General features: G+C 53.4%; 1 protein-coding gene and 1 long non-coding RNA gene across 5 annotated transcripts; one reads left to right on the top strand and one right to left on the bottom strand.

The window, feature by feature from the left end:
• Positions 1-1,310: 1,310 nt before the first annotated feature.
• Positions 1,311-9,561, bottom strand: LOC476356 (putative serine protease 47). Of its 4 annotated transcripts, none has more exons than XM_038527350.1 (5): positions 9,333-9,561; positions 8,320-8,482; positions 6,524-6,809; positions 5,964-6,130; positions 1,311-1,959 (listed from the first exon to the last, which is right to left on the bottom strand). In XM_038527350.1, the coding sequence occupies exons 1-5, from the start codon at positions 9,526-9,528 to the stop codon at positions 1,326-1,328; spliced, it is 1,446 nt and encodes a 481-aa protein (XP_038383278.1). In that variant the 5' UTR covers positions 9,529-9,561; the 3' UTR covers positions 1,311-1,325. The 4 variants fall into 4 exon arrangements, with proteins under 4 accessions (XP_038383278.1, XP_038383279.1, XP_038383281.1 ...); XM_038527351.1 differs by having other exon boundaries at positions 1,451-1,959; positions 6,532-6,809; XM_038527353.1 differs by lacking the exon at positions 1,311-1,959 and adding an exon at positions 5,311-5,526 and having other exon boundaries at positions 6,532-6,809.
• Positions 9,399-11,570, top strand: LOC111097110. Its single transcript, XR_005354372.1, has 2 exons — positions 9,399-9,855; positions 11,289-11,570. It is a non-coding gene; the product is annotated as an uncharacterized LOC111097110 (long non-coding RNA).
• The last annotated feature ends 4,951 nt before the right edge of the window (positions 11,571-16,521 follow it).

Genomic DNA, 16,521 nt, shown 5'->3' on the forward strand with positions numbered 1-16,521 from the left:
CTGAGCCAGTGCCAGGCACACAGCTGGACACAGGGTCCCTCACTGGAGGGGCTGCGGCCTGAGGGATAGCTAGGGCAGGGAATGCCAGCAATGCCCACTCAGGTGTGAGCCCTGGGGACACACCTTCTTGGGGCCTCTCAAGATCATCCTGGAAGGCAGTGCCTGTAATGGTGTTAAAGGGACGTGAGTCCATTTTTGCCCATCAATCAGGAGGGATCCAGGGTAGTTAGATGATGCCAGAACTGGAAAGAATCTGCACTTGGTCTGTACTGGATGTGCATAAATGGGAGCTTTCCCACCCTACCGTGGGTGTGAGGGCCGGGGTGGGTACACTGTGAGGCTGGAACTCTGTGGGCGGCACCAGGGCCCTTGCCGGGCAGATGGCAGGAAGGATACCCTAGAACATTGCTTCAAAGCTTATCACCTGGCTGCAAGGTCCTGGGTCAGCTAAGCAGGAACAGTGACAGCAGGATCCAGCTGCTCAAGTGTGTAGACACCTCGGGCAGACTGGCTGGTGAACCCAGGAAGCAGGGGTTTCGCATGGAGTCAGGCCCCCTCCGAGTGGGGGCAGGGAGGCCATGGGGAGAGGTGAGGAAGGTCCTGGGAGTCCACTCTAGGAACAGAGGCTTGAGGACCGCCAGCTCAGCCTGGCATCGGCCTCCTCTGTTCCTGACTCACTCCTAGACCCTGAGTCCGAGAGACCTCCTGCTGCCTCCAGAACTCCCCTCCTCACAGCCATGCACCCCAGTCCCCGTGAATCACCTGCAGTCCAGGAGCTTCCCTCCACCTGCACTGGGAGTCCCTCCCCCAAAGCCCTGGATTGACATTTCTCTACTTTGGAGGAGACTCTTGCTCTGAGGACACCCCATAAAGTGTCTGACTTCTGATTATGGGCTGAATTGCGTTCTCCAAAATTCTTATATTGGAGTCCTAACTCCCAGTGCCTCAGAATGTGTCTTTGCAGGGGTGGTTAAAGGTAGACGAGGTCACTAGGATGGCCCTAGTCCCCTATGACTGGTGTCATTCTAAGGAGATCTAGTCACAGACAGGCCCAGAGAGATGACCGGGTGAGGACACAGGGAGGACAGTGTCTGCATGCCCAGGAGAGAGGCCTCGGGGAAACCAGCCTTGCCCAGGCAGCACTTTGGACTTTCGGCCCCTGGGGCTGGGAGAAGATCTGTTTCTGCTGTTTCAGCCGAGGATTCGGGTGTTATGAGGCCCGAGCTGCCTGATGCACCTCGTGGGAAGGCCTGCATGCTCTCAGTGCTCTCCACGCTCTCCGTGCTCCCCGAGACAGGAGCAGAGTCTGAGTGGAGACGGCCTGCTCACTTCCCAGCTGGCAGCCCTAGCTCCATCTGGGGAAGGTCTCCTGACCAGTCCCCTTTCCTTGCACTGGGAGCCACATGCCTGACCTCTAGGGAAGGGGCAGTGTGGTCCCAAGACAGGAACAGGATGAGTCTTTTATTTATTTTTGTATTTTTGTTTTTTTTCTGGCTTGGCTTGGCGGGTGGCAGCTGATGGGTGGGAAAGTCCAGGAGAGGGAATTGCTGAGAGCCAGTGGGGCTGAAGTAGGGAGGTGTGGAAGGTTCTGGTGACCAGACTGGGGCCCGAGGCAGACAGCTGGCTGGGGCTAGGGGGGAGGGGTCACTGCAGGGCCTACTGGGGGTCTCTGAATGCACACAGCAGCAGGAGCCAGGTCTGGGGAGGCACAAGGGCTGCAGGGTGCCCAGAGGAGCTGGCCGTCGACAGATGCTGGCCCGGAAACGGGGTCTGAGGAGCAGATGTGGGATCAGGGGGAGGTGTGAGCATCTGGATCTCATGGATCCAGTCGGAGAAGTAGCCAACCCTGGTGAAGACGCTGGGGTAGATGGGGTGGCGGCAGTCAAAGCCCCAGCTGGCCAGCCCCACGAGAACCCAGGCCGTGGGGAGCTCGCAGACGAGGGGGCCCCCGGAATCACCCTGGGAAAGAGAGGGTAGTTAGTGTGAGTGAGCAGAATCTGGGAGCAGTGGGCAGGTGGGGTTCATGAGCCTGAGAGTCTGTGTACCGTCCGGTCCACTGGGGTGGGCCTGGGAACTGTGCTTCAGGGGGCTACGACGGCCCCCACGACTGTGCCCTCTGCCATGCGCCCAGGGAGTGGCTGGCCACTGGCACAAGGCTCTGCTCAAGGCTTAGAGGGGGCAGCTTCAAGGACAGGCCAGGGGGGCTGGCTGCGAGTGGAGCCTGGCCAGCCAAGGCCTCCCCAACCCTGTCGGAGCTGTAGCGCATCCCCCTGGGTACCCCGCCTTCTCATCCACGTGGGACTTCGGTTTTCTCTCAGCTTCTTGGTCAAGCATGTCCTAAAAATGCCCAGACCAGGCCTGGTGGAGACAGCCCACACTGCTGGGGGGCAGGGGCAGCAGGCGGGGTCCCCCAAGGGCCACTGGGAGTCCCTGGAGCCCTGAATGCTGGCCGGGCAGGGTCATCCAGCTGGACATCCCTTTAATTCACAGGCCAAAGGAAGGCTCTCATGCTGGGGCCCCTCCCTCAGGCCCGTGAGCTCTCTGACAGGGTGGGGAGGTCAGCTGGGGAACCAGTCAGATGGGGCTTCCCTGAGCGGAGACACCGAAGAATAGACAACCCAGCCGCCGGATTCAGGGGCACGGGGAGTGGTCAGGATGCAGGGAGGGACACGGTAAGGACCCGGAAGGCGGGGCGGCCTGGTGGTGCAGGCAGTGGTGGAGGGGCCTGGGAACACTCCGGCACAAGCCAACAGGAGCTGCTGCTGGGGCTGCAGGAGGTTCCCTCCCAGTGGGCAGGAGCCCGGGCGGCCAGAGTCACAGTCAGATCTGGGATAAAGGAGCCCACAGGGCCTGAGGAGGAAATCAGAGCTTTTCTTGGTGCTGGGCAGGGAGAGAAAGTCGCAGGTTGCGCAGGCGGCCTGGGTCCCCGTGGGAGGGGGCGGCCAGGAACTGGGAGGGAGACCCGCGCATGTGCCCATGTGAGGACTCGGGTCTGTTGGGCTCTGGCAGGACCCAAGCTGCTGGGGATGTGGGTGGCAGCGGGTGGACGCTCCTGGAGGAGTGGGTTAGGGAGACTCAGTACCATCCAGTGGTGTGGGGGGTGGTCTTTAAGGGAAGGGAGCAGAGCGGGTGGGCAGGGCCCCTGTGGGAGCCCAGGAGGTCCAGGCAGTGCGAGGCAGGCGGGGAAGGCCGCTGGGCTCAACGGTGATGGCTGAGGCAGAGGGCTGGGGGAGGTCGCCTGAGGGAGAAACAGGGGCACCAGGTGTGGCCATCTCACGACCCTGACAGGTGCACGGCTTCATCCCTGGAACCTGCAACCACACACAGCAAAGGGACCGTGGCCCAGTTGGGGGTCTGGAAACAGGAAGGTTGCCCTGGGGTGTCTGGGTAGGTGGGCAGGAAACAGTCCCATAAGGAGCCGTGTGCTCTGAGGACGAGGTGCCGGTGGCCCGGGAGCTGAGAAAGGCAAGGAGATTCTTCCTGTGAGCCTCCTGAAGGAACCAGCGGCACCCCCTCCTCCATTCTAGACTGTGGACCCCTGGAAATGTCAGATGACCATCTGTTGCTTTAGCCACCCAGTTTGAGGTGGTGCATTACTGCAGCCCCCAGACTCTTGCAGAGGCTCCCGGCAGAGTGGTGACACCTCGCCCCCACCCTCAGGTCCCCCACCAGGAGGGCCTCCTGGCTCCCACGGGGCTCTCAGCAGGCAGAGGAAACCCCAACACCAATGTAGCCCGTGCCAAGCGCTCCTTGGCTGGCACCAGTGCAGGGACAGAGCCAGGGTGCGTGCGTGTTGGCGGGGCCCAAGAGGACACATGGAGCTCAGATCCGGGAGGCAGATCAGCTGGAGAACGCAGGCCAACACGTGTTCCCACGGAACAGGCGCCACAGTGAACTGTCTCCAGAGCCTCAAGCGGGGGATGCGCTCAGCACCCCCTTCTTGGGTGAGGAAAGCTGGCTGGGGTCCCAGCACTGACAAACGACAGACTGAGACCAGACACGGGTCCATCCACCACAATCTAGCACGGAGTCACCCTGCAGCGCCCCCCACCCCATCCTGCCCTCAGAGCAGCTTCCAGTGCCCTGCGCAGGGGAGGGGCACTTCAGGGGAAAGAAGAGAGCAGGGTGGGCCCCAGAGCAGCTGGCCTGGCAGACGGGTCCAGACGGAATCTTATGTCCAGACAGAATCTCATGGACAGGCTGTGTGACCGGCAGACTAAGGGAGGAGGGGACTCCTGGGTGTCCCGATCAGCTGGGCCAAGGGCACTAGGGACATCCAGCCCACTGGCCGACAAAGAGCATCGGCTCCGAGTTCCACAGGCAGGGCCTCCACAGGAGAGGGCAAGTGCGGGGAGGGGTCAGAAGGGAGGGCCAGGGTGACAGCCAAGTGGGGACGCAGGCTGGGCCCTTTGCCTCAGCTTTGGGTGCAGCTGGCCCTGTGAGGAGGTGGCATGGGAGCATCCATGCTGTCAGCTGAGACCCGGGAACCCAGAAACCCGGTCAACCTCCCAGCAGGAGGGCAGGCAGCTGGGCCTCCTCCTCTGGCTCAGCAGCGAGAGCGTGGTCAGTGAGACCTCCCCCCAGGCCCATTTCACCTCCCCTCTGTTTCCTGTGGCCACCGTCACGCACAACCACAAACCAGGGGGGCTTCAGAAACTCACCTCTCCTGCTCTGGAGGCCAGAGCCTGAGCTCAGTGTCTCGGTGCCTTTCCTTCCATCTTTCCACACCAGTCATTGCATGTAGGGCCCCTCTGAACACAGAACGGTCTCATCTAGAGACTCTAATCCCACCTGCATAGTTCCCAGTAAGGTCACGTCCTAAGGTTCCAAAGGGACACGCATTTGGGGGACAGTATCCAGCCCATTACACCATCCTTTCAACATTCCCATGAAGGAGGCCTCAGAATCCCACACAGGCTTGGAAGATGCCCCCGGAGCACCAGGGCAGAGCTCTCCCCTCCTCCCTCTTCCCCTCCCCTCCTGGGTCCCTTCCGTGAAGGAGCCCGAAGTGCAAATCGGCTGGGAGCAAGCTCGGAAGCCGGGTGGGCTTGGAATCTGAGCAGCAGCAGGACCGGCCGAGCTGCCTTATATCAGGCTGGCCATGCTTCCTCGTTGGCCTCCTGGCCCACCTGTAGGATGGGGCTTCGTGCACAGGGGAGAGACCCTCACAGTCCACACACCCAGCCATGGACGCATACACAGAACATACAAAAGTGCAAAGAGCTCCTGAAAGAAAAAGACAGACAGCCCAACAGAAAAGTCAGAGGAGGAAAAACCAGGAGGGAAACTTTACCGAAGAAGACACTTGAGGACGAGAAACACAGGAGAATTTATTTAACTTAATTAGTCACAGGAAAGCACAAATTAGGCTGCTGTAAGATACCACGATGCCTGCACAGCGAAATGAGCAAAGGTGGAGAGAGCCCGGAGTTGGTAGGGGTCCGTCCCGTCTGTGGTGCGAGGTCTGCAAACACCTGCCAGAGCCGGGTCTCTGCACACCTTCACTGGGACTACTCTAGTCATGGGCTGCTGTGGATACAAGGAGGACCAGGTGTAGATGAAACACTTGGAATGAAGGGGACCAAAGACTCAGAAGTTCCGAAAATCGTCCTCAAGGGCAGAAGCGGCGACAGGACCCAACACACGCGACCAAGCCCCACAGCGCAGTGGGAGCAGACGACGCCCAGCATGAGTGACAGGCACAGCCGAGTCACAGACCCACCGCCAAGGAGCCCCACATGGGGACACTTCCGAGTGTGATCTGAGGTGTGCAAGGCAACCTCAGAAGGTGACCAACATAAGTGGGTCACATGTGTACTGAGCCGAGCCACTGCACGCACCTGCTACACTTCACTAGAAAGCCCAAAATGCCCTACAAGAAATGTGGTGGGGATCCCGGGGGCTGTCCTCGCTCAGGGAGAGCCCGGCGCAGGCAGGGGAGAAAGAGACACAGCCTCACTCACCTGGCAGATGGCCTTCCCTGTCGAGAAGTCCCCGGCGCACAGCATCTCGTCCTGCACAGAGTAGGCCGCGCTCTTGCTAAGTCTTTGTCTGTATAGGACGTTACAGAGCTCGTTCCCGACGAGGCCCACCTTCCCCTCCTGCAGGCGGAAGGGCGAGTGCAGCTGCTCTGTGTCAACGAGAAGGGGCGGGTGACACGTGCTGTGGGGAGGCCCAGCCATACCACGCCCTCTGCCCCAAAACCTGGTCCCTGCCCTCAAGAAAGAACCAGCCAGAGAGAGAGACAGAGTGAGAGAAGCAGAGTGAGAGAGACACTGAGTGAGAGAGTGAGAGAAAAGAGAGAGAGAGAGAGAGGCTGGGTGGCCCTGTGACTGGGACAGTCCTTCGGACGCAGGGAACTCAGAAGCTAGAATCACACACTGTTCAGAACCAGAACCGCCATGGCCCAGGCCTCTAGAAACGAGGCACAGGGGCCCCACAGAGGCCCCAGGTCCCGTGGTCCCTGGCCTGCAGACCCCTGAGGCAGAGCCACGCCACCCTCTTCCCTCCCGACTCTGCACACCCCCTCACTGTCCTCGCTGAGCATCCCCCAGCCGGTGATCCAGCAAGACAGGTTGCCTGACAGCTGCATGCCAGGGCTCGGAAGGCAGGCGGGGGCGATGTAGGGAGTGAAGTTCAGCGGCAGGTGCAGCTGCAGCATGACGATGTCACTCCCAAAGGGGTGACGCTTCTCGAAGTCTGGGTGCACAATAATCCGGCTCAGGGATATCTCCTGTGTGTGCTGGGTGTGCTGGTATAGCTGGGTGCTTCCCAACAGAACCTGGTAGTCCGCTGGGTCGTGGGACTTGCTGGTGGAGGAGAGCACAGTCACTCTCACCTCTGAGCAGGGCCAGCGCACTCCGTACCCCCATCTAAGTGCCCATCCCTCCAGAGGCAGCTTTTGTCTCCTCTTCCCAACTGTCTTGAGGCCAATGGATCTCCTTCCCCAGCGTCAGCCCCATACCTTCCCCACTCCACCTCACCTTGGAGGAGCAACTCCTCAAGCTCAAAGCTCCTTTGTGGGGCCTCACATCAAGGTCTTTCATTCCACAGAGGAGCTCCAGCTCCAACCTAGCTCTCCCCAGACACTTGCAAGCTCCCCACGGCCCAGCTTCAGCCTTCCTCCTGGCCCTTCCTCCCATAGGCCCCTTCCTCCTGACAGGTGCTTGTCCACTTGGTCATAAGCATTCACAGGAGATTTGTTACACCAGCAAATGAGCTCAGGACATGGAATGTCACCCTGTGCCCTGAACGTGAGTGACGAACATCCCACCATGCAAGGCCACCACCTGGAAAGCCCTCCTCTCTCCTGGGGCCCAGACCCTTCCCTCTGGGCCATGCCCGCTGGGTGGGGGGCACCGCACATCTCCTGACCTCCCTCCCTGTCTAGGGGGCCACTCTTCTCTCTCTCTCTCTCTTTTTTTTTTTTTAGATTTTATTTATTTATTCATGAGAGACAGAGACAGAGAGAGAGAGAGAGGCAGAGACACAGGCAGAGGGAGAAGCAAGCCCCATGCAGGGAGCCCGATGTGTGACTCAATCCCAGGACTCCAGGATTACACCCTGGGCCGAAGACAGGCGCTAAACCACTGAGCCATCCAGGGATTCCATGGGGCCACCCTTCTCACCTACATTGGATTTCTCTCCTGCCATCATGGAGACACCCCCTTGCCATGGAGAGGCTCCTGTGTGGCACAGGGAGATTCTGAGGGGCCTGAGAGTCAGTCAGTGCCTGAGCTCTAGCTCCCTGACCTGGGATGGGATGCCCCCATTCCCTTGAGACCCCTCCTCATCTGGTCAGAAGCTGAGCACCCAGCCAGGCCCAGGGGGCCAGAGGAGTCAGCCTCCTGAGCAGCCAGTCAAGGTCAGGGAGCCCACCTCCCACCTTGGCAGCCTGGCAGGGGGTCCTGGCAGCCACAGCTCCTCCTGGGCATGCAGTTCTGCAGAAGTGATAAGAAAAATCAGCCAGCTGCTGGCTATGTGTGCAGACCCAAGCCTGATTCCCAGGAATATGCTGAGGAGACCCCTGGCCCAAGGAGGCAGGGAGCCGGTCTGTGCCACATGGCACATGGCAGCCAGGACAGACCCTGCTAGTGCCCTAGGCCATGTCTGTGCTGGGGGACAGGCAGGGCTGAGGGCAGAGGGTGAGGTGAGCAGGGAGCACTTGCAAGGTGGAGGAGACACAGGTTAGAGGCCACACACTGCTCCAGAGCACTGCCCAGAGGAGCTGGCATTGGACACCTGTCACCCCTTACGGCTCTGCCCCTTGCATCCCGCTGCCCTACAGCCCCTCTGCTTGCACCAGGAAGGAGGACTCACTTGAGAAAGCAGTGGGCCGTGGAAACCAGCCAGAGGGAGTCAATGAGGACGGCTCCGCAGAGGTGCGAGCGCTGGTACAGCAGGCTGGCCTGCCACGGCCACTGGCCTGCCAGCACATTCCGGCCACCGAAGATCCTCCCCGTCACCTTGGGCTTCCCACACACTGTGGAGACACCCCCGCCACCCCATGTGCATGATAGAGACACGGGCCACCGCAAATGATGCGATCACTGAGGCCCTCCTCCCCTTCGCAGATGCAGAAGCCAAGGCCAAGGGTCAGGAGGTCTGGCCAAAATGGCAGGGTGGCCTCGGGCTGCTGCTGAGGACTGGCCAGCAAGCCCTGTGGGGATAAGGGCCCAGGTGTGGCAGGGCGGGGCCAGACAACCAAGGGTGGCCTCAGCAGCGTCTCCAGGCACACGGACATCCCTGATCGCACCTGCCGGGGACTGGGCGCATCCCAGACGCTTCCCTCAGCAAGCACGCCTCCATCTCCTCCCTACTCTGCAGACCAAAGAGCTGAAGGTCTCACCGGTTGATGGACTTGCTGGTGATGATGTGCCCAGTCCCAGGGGGCTCCTGTGGCCGGGGCCACCCCACCCAGCATCTCAGGGAGGGAGGTTCCCGGGCAGGAGTCTATGAGCCTCTCCCCCGACTCAGGATGCTCTGTTTCTCACAGAAGAGGAAGGGGGCCGAGGAAAACAGCCCTGGGTCTGGGACTCACACGGGGCGGGGGTGGGGGGCGGCGAGAGGGCAGGGGTATGGCCGGGACCCCCGGGAGGCGGCCTGCCGGGGCCCCTCATTCAGCAGCAGACCTCCCCGACCCAGCCCCCATCCCAGGGCCGGGCCTTGCTACCTGCCCCGTTCCAGGGGGTCCACAGTGGGGCCTGTGGCTGCCCGTGTGGGGGTTTGGGGTGTCCCAGGGCCTCCAGGTGGGAAGGCGCAGAGAGAAGATGAAGCCTCCGCTGCCCCACCCCTCCGGGAACCCCTCCGCCCCCAGCCGCCGCCTAACGTACCTGCTCCCGGCGCCAACCGCTGCGTTCCGCCCGCCGGCCGCCCGGGCTCCTGGGCCGCAGCCTGGTCTGGAGCGGGGGCCGGGGCGTGGGAGGTCACCGGCCAGGACCCTGGCGTGCCCGCGGACAGCAGCAGAAGCCAGAGCAGAGCCACCAGCCAGCCTCGGCCTTGGGGCGCCGGCGCCTCTGTACCCATCATGGGGGCCGCTGACCCCGGCCTGACCTGACTGACCTGACCCTGTGCCCTGACCCCGTCCTGATCCCAGACCCTGCCCCTGGCCCCACCCCACCGCCTTCCACACCCCAGCACCATCTCCTCCTAACTCTGGGTACTGACCCTGCCCAGACCACAGACCAGCCTGGACCCAGGCCTGGACTCCTCTCCACACCTGGTCCTGACCCTCAGGGCTGCCCTCTTGCCCAGCTGCTCCCGGCATGACCCAACCTCAATACAATCAAGTTGCTCCTCCAACTCAAGAGGAAAGACAGTAGACTCCTTATAGAAAAGTGGGAAATGTGTGAGCAGGTAATTCAGGGGAGAGGGGATGTGAAGGATCCACAGGCAGGAACACACACTTAGTGGAACTGATAATGGAGAAAGCAGGAGTGAAACATTACAGTCTGTCATTTTCAACCATCAAATTGCAAACGTTTTCTGAGATGACAAAGACCCCTAAACCTCTGTGAGTCAGTGACTTCTCTGTAGCATAAAGGGAACATCCAGACGTCAGACATGCTCCTCATTGTCTGTCTACTCCACAATGTGATATCCTGCATGTGTTGGTATTTGGAGTGAGATCCTACCATTCCACACTCACGTCCTTATGTGTACAGGGAAATTATTTTATTCATCACAGAGTCTGGGGGCAAGAGAGTAAGGGAATAACAGCTACACACAGTATACACTGAAATATCAATTCTGTTTTGTTGTTTGGAGAGACAGAGAAAGTGCATGAGTGGAGAGGGGCAGAGGGAGAGAGAATCCCAAGCAGACTCCACGCCCAGTGGAGAGCGGATATGGGGCTCGACCTCACAACCCTGAGATCAGGACTTGAGCCAAAACTAGGAGTCGGATGCTTGATTGAGCCATCAGTGCCCCTGAAAGAGCAATTTAATAATTACTATTATTATTTATTGAACACAGGAGCTGAGGGGCACTCAGCTTTACTTTTTGGCTAAGAACTTATTCTACTATAAATTAAAAAACCCAAATTTTAGGTTTTGGTGAAACTATACTTGTGTTAAAAAGCATGTATACCTCAATATCCAGGCTGAATAACTGGTGAACTCTCTAAAAGGGAGTATGGGTTGCGTGGCGAAGGGGAGGCGGAGATTGGGAGGACCGTACTGAGTGAGTTGAGGTTGCTGCATCCGTGCAGCAGGCAGTTGGATTTGTCCCACAGGCACGTGGGAGCACCAATTTAGAACTTGGGGATGTCTTGGGTTGGGAATAGAGAGTACCTTATGGTTCTAGGCAACAGTTGAGGCCGTGGAAGTGGATAAAATCATTGAAAGAAACATATAGAACCAAATTGGGGAGACAGATAAAGAACAGGAGCCAGCAAGAAACCAAGGACTGGCTGGGGTGAAAGTAAACCCCTGACTCAGTCACGCAGCTCTAAGGTTTCTTACCCACCACTGAAGCAGCCTGACGGAAATATAATTTATAGACCGCAAAATTCGCTTCCAGAGTGGTGGGATGATCATCAGGTCTGCCTCTGACCTCTGCTCCGACGCTGGCTCTAGGCAGCCACTGGTCTGCTTTGCGTCTCCCTCAGGTGTGTTTTCTGACGTTTCATGTAAATGGAGCCACACAACGTGTAGTCTTTCAAGTCTGGCCTCTTTCACTCAGTAGGACAGCACTCCGAGGCTGCAGGGTGAGCTGGCTGCATGCTTGCTCTCCTTCCTGCTGCCCCTTGGTCCATGCAGCACAACTAACCACCTTCCTTGGATCTTCAGACAACTGGCCTCGAGAATGCAGGACCACACGCTCCCAGGAGATGAGGCCGGACCACATCCACAAACACCTGCCAAGGACTCCAGTGAGTCTGTCAGGATGCCCTGGATGTGGAGCCTGCTGCCTGGATGCTGGGTGTCCAACCCGCAGCTCCCTTTCCATCCCCGCAGCTCCCTCTCCATCCCCGCACCTCCTCCCTAAATCCTCCCTTTTTGCCTGGACAGGGTCCACTGTCTTCTCTGGTTGCCAGCTTCCTGAATAAAGTGACCTCTCTCTTTCCACTATTACCTGTCTCTCCAGTGTTGATTTTCAAAAGGCGAGCAGGCGAACCTGGCTTTGGACCCAGTTCTGCCCAGCAATAGTAGCACATTGGTTTTGAAGCTCCTGCATGCCGGGGCACATACTGACAGAGAGTGCTGGTGCAAGTGCAGGTGCAGGTGCATGCAGCACGGGGGGAGCAGTGAAGGGAGATGGAGAATCTCAAGCCGACTCCCCGCCTAGAGCAGAGTCCCCCACCCAGTGCAGAGCCCCACGCCCACCTTGATCTCAGGACCCTGAGATCATGACCCAAGCCTGCCAAAATCAAGAGTCCAATGCTCAACCACTGAGCCACCCAGGTGCCCCAAGGGCAAAAGTTTTTAATTTTGATGATGTTTAGTAAGTTTGATTTTTCTGTGAATCATGCTTTTGATGTCATATCTAAGAGGTCATGAGGGCTTTCTACTGTTTTCCTTGAGAAATTTTCAGGATTGGTCCTTCCATTTGGATTGATTTTTACTTCATTGTTGTCTAGTGTGATGTAAGTTTCTCTGTTGGTTTGTTTTTAGGATTTTCTAATAACTTATCCATTCGTCCCAGCACCATTTCTAAGTTAAAAAAATAAGATTAGTCCTTCCCCCAATGAATGGTTTTGGGGCCTTTGTTGAAAATCAACTCATAATAAATGATAGGATTTTATTTCTGGACTCTCAATTCTGCGCCATAGTCCTAGATGTTGTGGTCTCATGCCAGATTTCCACTGTCTAGACTAACATGCATTGTAGCAAATTTTGAACCAGGTAGTGCAAGTTTTTCAGATTTCTTATTTTTCCAAACTATTTAGGTCTTTAACATTTTTATATGTATTATAGGATCGGATGGTCAATTTATACCCCAGAAAGTCTGCTGGGATTTCCACAGAGACTGCGTTAAATTTACAGTTGACCTTGATAATATGACAGTTGCCTTCTTGATAATATGAAATCTCCTAATCCATGAACAAGAAATGTTTCTCCATTTATTTAAATCTTTAATTTCTCTCAGCAGTATTTTATAGTTTTCAGTGTACAGATCTTGTATGTCTTTATTAAATTTATATCTAAATATTTTCCATACTGCTGTGAATGATTTTTATTTTGTTGCTTTCTTTTCATATTTCCACAGCTAGTGTACAGAAATACTGTTTATTTTGAAAGAAATATTATTCCTTAGGATCTCCAACGTTTATTAATTCTAGTCTCCTTTGTTTTATTTTGGTGGGTTCATTAGAATTTTCTATGTAGAGGATCATGTCCTATACAAGTAGAAGTTCTACTTATTCCAATCAAAGTTGGGTTACTGTAATTTCTTATTTCTTTCCTTCTTCCCCTTAGAGACCATATTCATAAGGACCTTGTTTTTCTTCTCATGGTCTGTCCGTCTCCATGTTGAAATTGGAGGGCTTATACTATTCACATGTGCTTTATTTTTAACTTTTTGAGGAACCTCCACACTGTTCTCCAAAGTGGCTGCACCAGCTTGCATTCCCACTAACAGTGCAGGAGGGTTCCCCCTTCTCCACATCTGTTGTTTTCTGTCTTGTTAATTTTAGCCATCCTCCCTGGTATAAAGTAATCATTTATTTTGGTTTTGATTTGTATTTCCCTGATGACAAGTAATGCGAAGCATTTTCTCATGTGCTTGATGGCCATGTGGAGGTCTTCTTTGGTGAAATATCTATTCATATCTTCTGCCCATTTCATGACTGAATTGTTTCTTGTATGTGGAGTTTGATAAGTTCTTTAAGATCTTGGTTACTAGCCCTTTATCTGATATGTCATTTGCAAATATCTTCTCCCATCCTGTAGGTTGTTTTTTAGTTTTGTCGACTGTTTCCTTTGCCATGCAGAAGCTTTTTATCTTGATGAAGTCCCAATAATTCATTTTCACTTTTGTTTCCCTCGCCTTTAGAAATGGGTTTTGCAAGAAGTTGCTGTGGCCAAAGTCACAAAGGTCACTATCCATGCTCTCCTTTAGGATTTTGATGGATTCCTATCTCACATTTAGATCTTTCATCCATTTTGAGTCTATTTTTGTGTCTGGTTTAAGAGAATGGTCTAGTTTCATTCTTCTGCACATGGCTGTCCAATTTTCCCAGCACCATTTATTGAAGAGACTGTCCTTTTTTCAGTGGATGTTCTTTCCTGCTTTGTCAAATTTTAGTTGACCATAAAGTTGAGGGCCCATTCCTGGGTTCTCTATTCTGTTCCATTGATCTATGTGTCTGTTTTTGTGTCAGTATCATACTGTCTTGATGATCACAGCTTTGAAATACAGCTTGAAATCTGGCATCGTGATGCCCCTGGCTCTGGTTTTCTTTTTCAATATTCCTCTGGCAATTCAAAGTCTTTTCTGGTTTGATATAAATCTTAGGATTATTTACTCCAGTTCTGAAAAATGTCAATTGCATTGTGATAGGGATGGCATTGGTTGTGTAGATTGCTCTGGGAAGCATAGACATTTTAACAGTATTCGTTCTTCCTACCATGAGCATGGAATGTTTTTCTATCTCTGTGTTTTCCTCAAATTTTTTTCATAATTATTCTGTAGTTATTAGAGCACAGATCCTTTACCTCTTTGGCTAGGTTTATTCCTAGGTATCTTATGGTTTTGGGTGCAATTGTAAATGGGATAAATTCCTTAATTTCTCTTTCTTCAATTCCATTGTTAGTGTATAGAAATGCCACTGAATTCTGTGCATTGATTTTGTATCCTGCCATATTGCTGGTTTGCTGAGTGAGTTCTAGCAATTTTGAGGTGGAATCTTTTGGGTTTTCCACAAACAGTCCCATGTCATCTGTGAAGAGTAAGAGTTTGACTTCTTCTTTGCCAATTTAAATTTCTTTTATTTCTTTGTGTCATATGATTGCTGAGGCTAGGACTTCTAGTACTATATTGAACAATGGTGGTGAAAGTAGGCATCCCTATTGTGTTACTGATCTTAGGAGCAAAGCTCTCAGTTTTTCCCCATTGAGAATGATATCCACTGTGAGCTTTTCTGATATTGAGGTATGTTCCCTCTATCCCTATACTTTGAGGAGCTTTAATCAAGAAAGGATGCTGTATTTTGTCAAATGCTTTTTCTACATCAATTGAGAGGATCATATGGTTCTTATATTTTCTTTTTAATGTGATCTACCACATTGATTGATTTGTGAATGTTGAACCACCTTTGCATCCCAAGAATAAATCCCACTTGGTCCTAGTGAATAATCCTTTTAACGTGCTGTTGGATCCTATTGGCTAGCATCTTGGTGAGTATTTTGACATCCACGTTCATCAGGGATATTGGTCTGTAATTCTTTTTGATGGGATCTTTGTCTGGTTGTGGGATCCAGGGAATGCTGGCCTCAGACGAGTTTGGAAGTTTTCCTTCCATTTCTATCTTTTGGAACAGCTTCAGTAGAATAGGCATTATTTCTTATTTAAATGTTTGGTAGAGGGCAGCCCTGGTGGCTCAGCAGTTTAGCGCCACCTTTGACCTGGGGTGTAATCCTGGAGACCCAGGATCGAGTCCCATGTCGGGTTCCCTGCATGGAGCCTGCTTCTCCCTCTGCCTGTGTCTCTGCCTCTCTCTTTCTGTGTGTGTGTGTATGTGTGTGTGTTTCTGTCATGAATAAATGAATAAAATCTTTTAAAAAAATAAATGGGAAGCCATCTGGTCCCGGACTCTTGTTTCTTGGGAGGTTTTTTTTTTTTAAATTTTTTATTTATGATAGTCACACAGAGAGAGAGAGAGAGAGAGAGAGGCAGAGACACAGGCAGAGAGAGAAGTAGGCTCCATGCACCGGGAGCCCGATGTGGGATTCGATCCCGGGTCTCCAGGATCGCGCCCTGGGCCAAAGGCAGGCACCAAACCGCTGCGCCACCCAGGGATCCCTCTTGGGAGGTTTTTGATGACTACTTCAATTTCCTTGCTGGTTATGGGTCTGTTCAGGTTTTCTATTTCTTCCTGTTTCAGTGTTGGTAGTTTGTAAGTTTCCAGAAATACATCCATTTCTTCCGGATTGCCTAGTTTGTTGGCATATAGTTGCTAATAATATATTCTTAAAATCGTTTGTATTTCCTTGGTGTTGGTTGTGAGCTCCCCTTTCATTCCTGATTTTATTAATTTGTCTTTTTTCTTTTTAATAGGTATGGCTAGGAGTTTATTGATCTTATTCTTTCAAAGAACCAGATCCTAGTTTTGCCAATCTGTTCTGTTCTTCTGGTCTCTATTTCATTGAGTTCTGCTCTAATCTTTATTATCTCTCTTCTGCTTGGTTTAGGCTTTATTTGCTGTTCTTTCTCTAGCTCCTTTAGGTGTAAGGTGAGCTTGTTTTTCCAATTTTTTGAGACAGACTTGCATTGCAGTGTATTTCCCTCTTAGTTCCTTGCTGTATCCCAAAGGTTTTGAACAGTTGTGCAATCATTTTCATTAGTTTGCATGAATCTGTTTGATTCTTCTCTAATTTCCAGGTTGACCCATTCATTCTTTAGTAGGATACTCTTTAACCTCCAAGTGTTTGAGTTCCTTCCAAATTTCTTCTTGTGATTGAGTTCTAGTTTCAAAGCATTGTGGTCTGAAAATATGCAGGAAATAATCTCAGTCTTTTGGTATTGGTTAAGACCTGACTTGTGACCCAGGGTGTGGTCTGTTCTGGAGAATGTTCCATGTGCAGTTGAGAAGAATGTGTATTCCATTGCTTTAGGATGGAAAGTTCTGTACATATCTGTGAAGCCCATCTGGTCCAGTGTGTCATTCAAAGCACTGTTTATCTGTTGATCTTCTGCTTAGATAACCTGTCCCTTGCTGAGAGTGGAGTGTTGAAGTCTCCTGTTATAATGTAATCTTATCTATGTGTTTCTTTACTTTGGTTATTAATTGGTTGATATAATTGGCTGCTCCCACATCAGGGGCATAAATATAATTGTTAGGTCTTCTTCATCTCTTATTAC

Source organism: Canis lupus, chromosome 1 (genome assembly GCF_011100685.1).
Source record: "Canis lupus familiaris isolate Mischka breed German Shepherd chromosome 1, alternate assembly UU_Cfam_GSD_1.0, whole genome shotgun sequence".
NCBI classification, from domain to species: Eukaryota; Metazoa; Chordata; class Mammalia; order Carnivora; family Canidae; genus Canis; species Canis lupus.

Excerpts from the sequence above, each read along its gene's own strand:
- LOC476356 (XM_038527350.1), bottom strand. The coding sequence starts at position 9,528 with ATGATGGGTACAGAGGCGCCGGCGCCCCAAGGCCGAGGCTGGCTGGTG. Across the intron at positions 6,810-8,319 it reads ACGGCCCACTGCTTTCTCAA|CAAGTCCCACGACCCAGCGG; the intron begins GTGAGTCCTCCT and ends CTCCTCCACCAG. Across the intron at positions 1,960-5,963 it reads CAGGGAAGGCCATCTGCCAG|GGTGATTCCGGGGGCCCCCT; the intron begins GTGAGTGAGGCT and ends TCTCTTTCCCAG.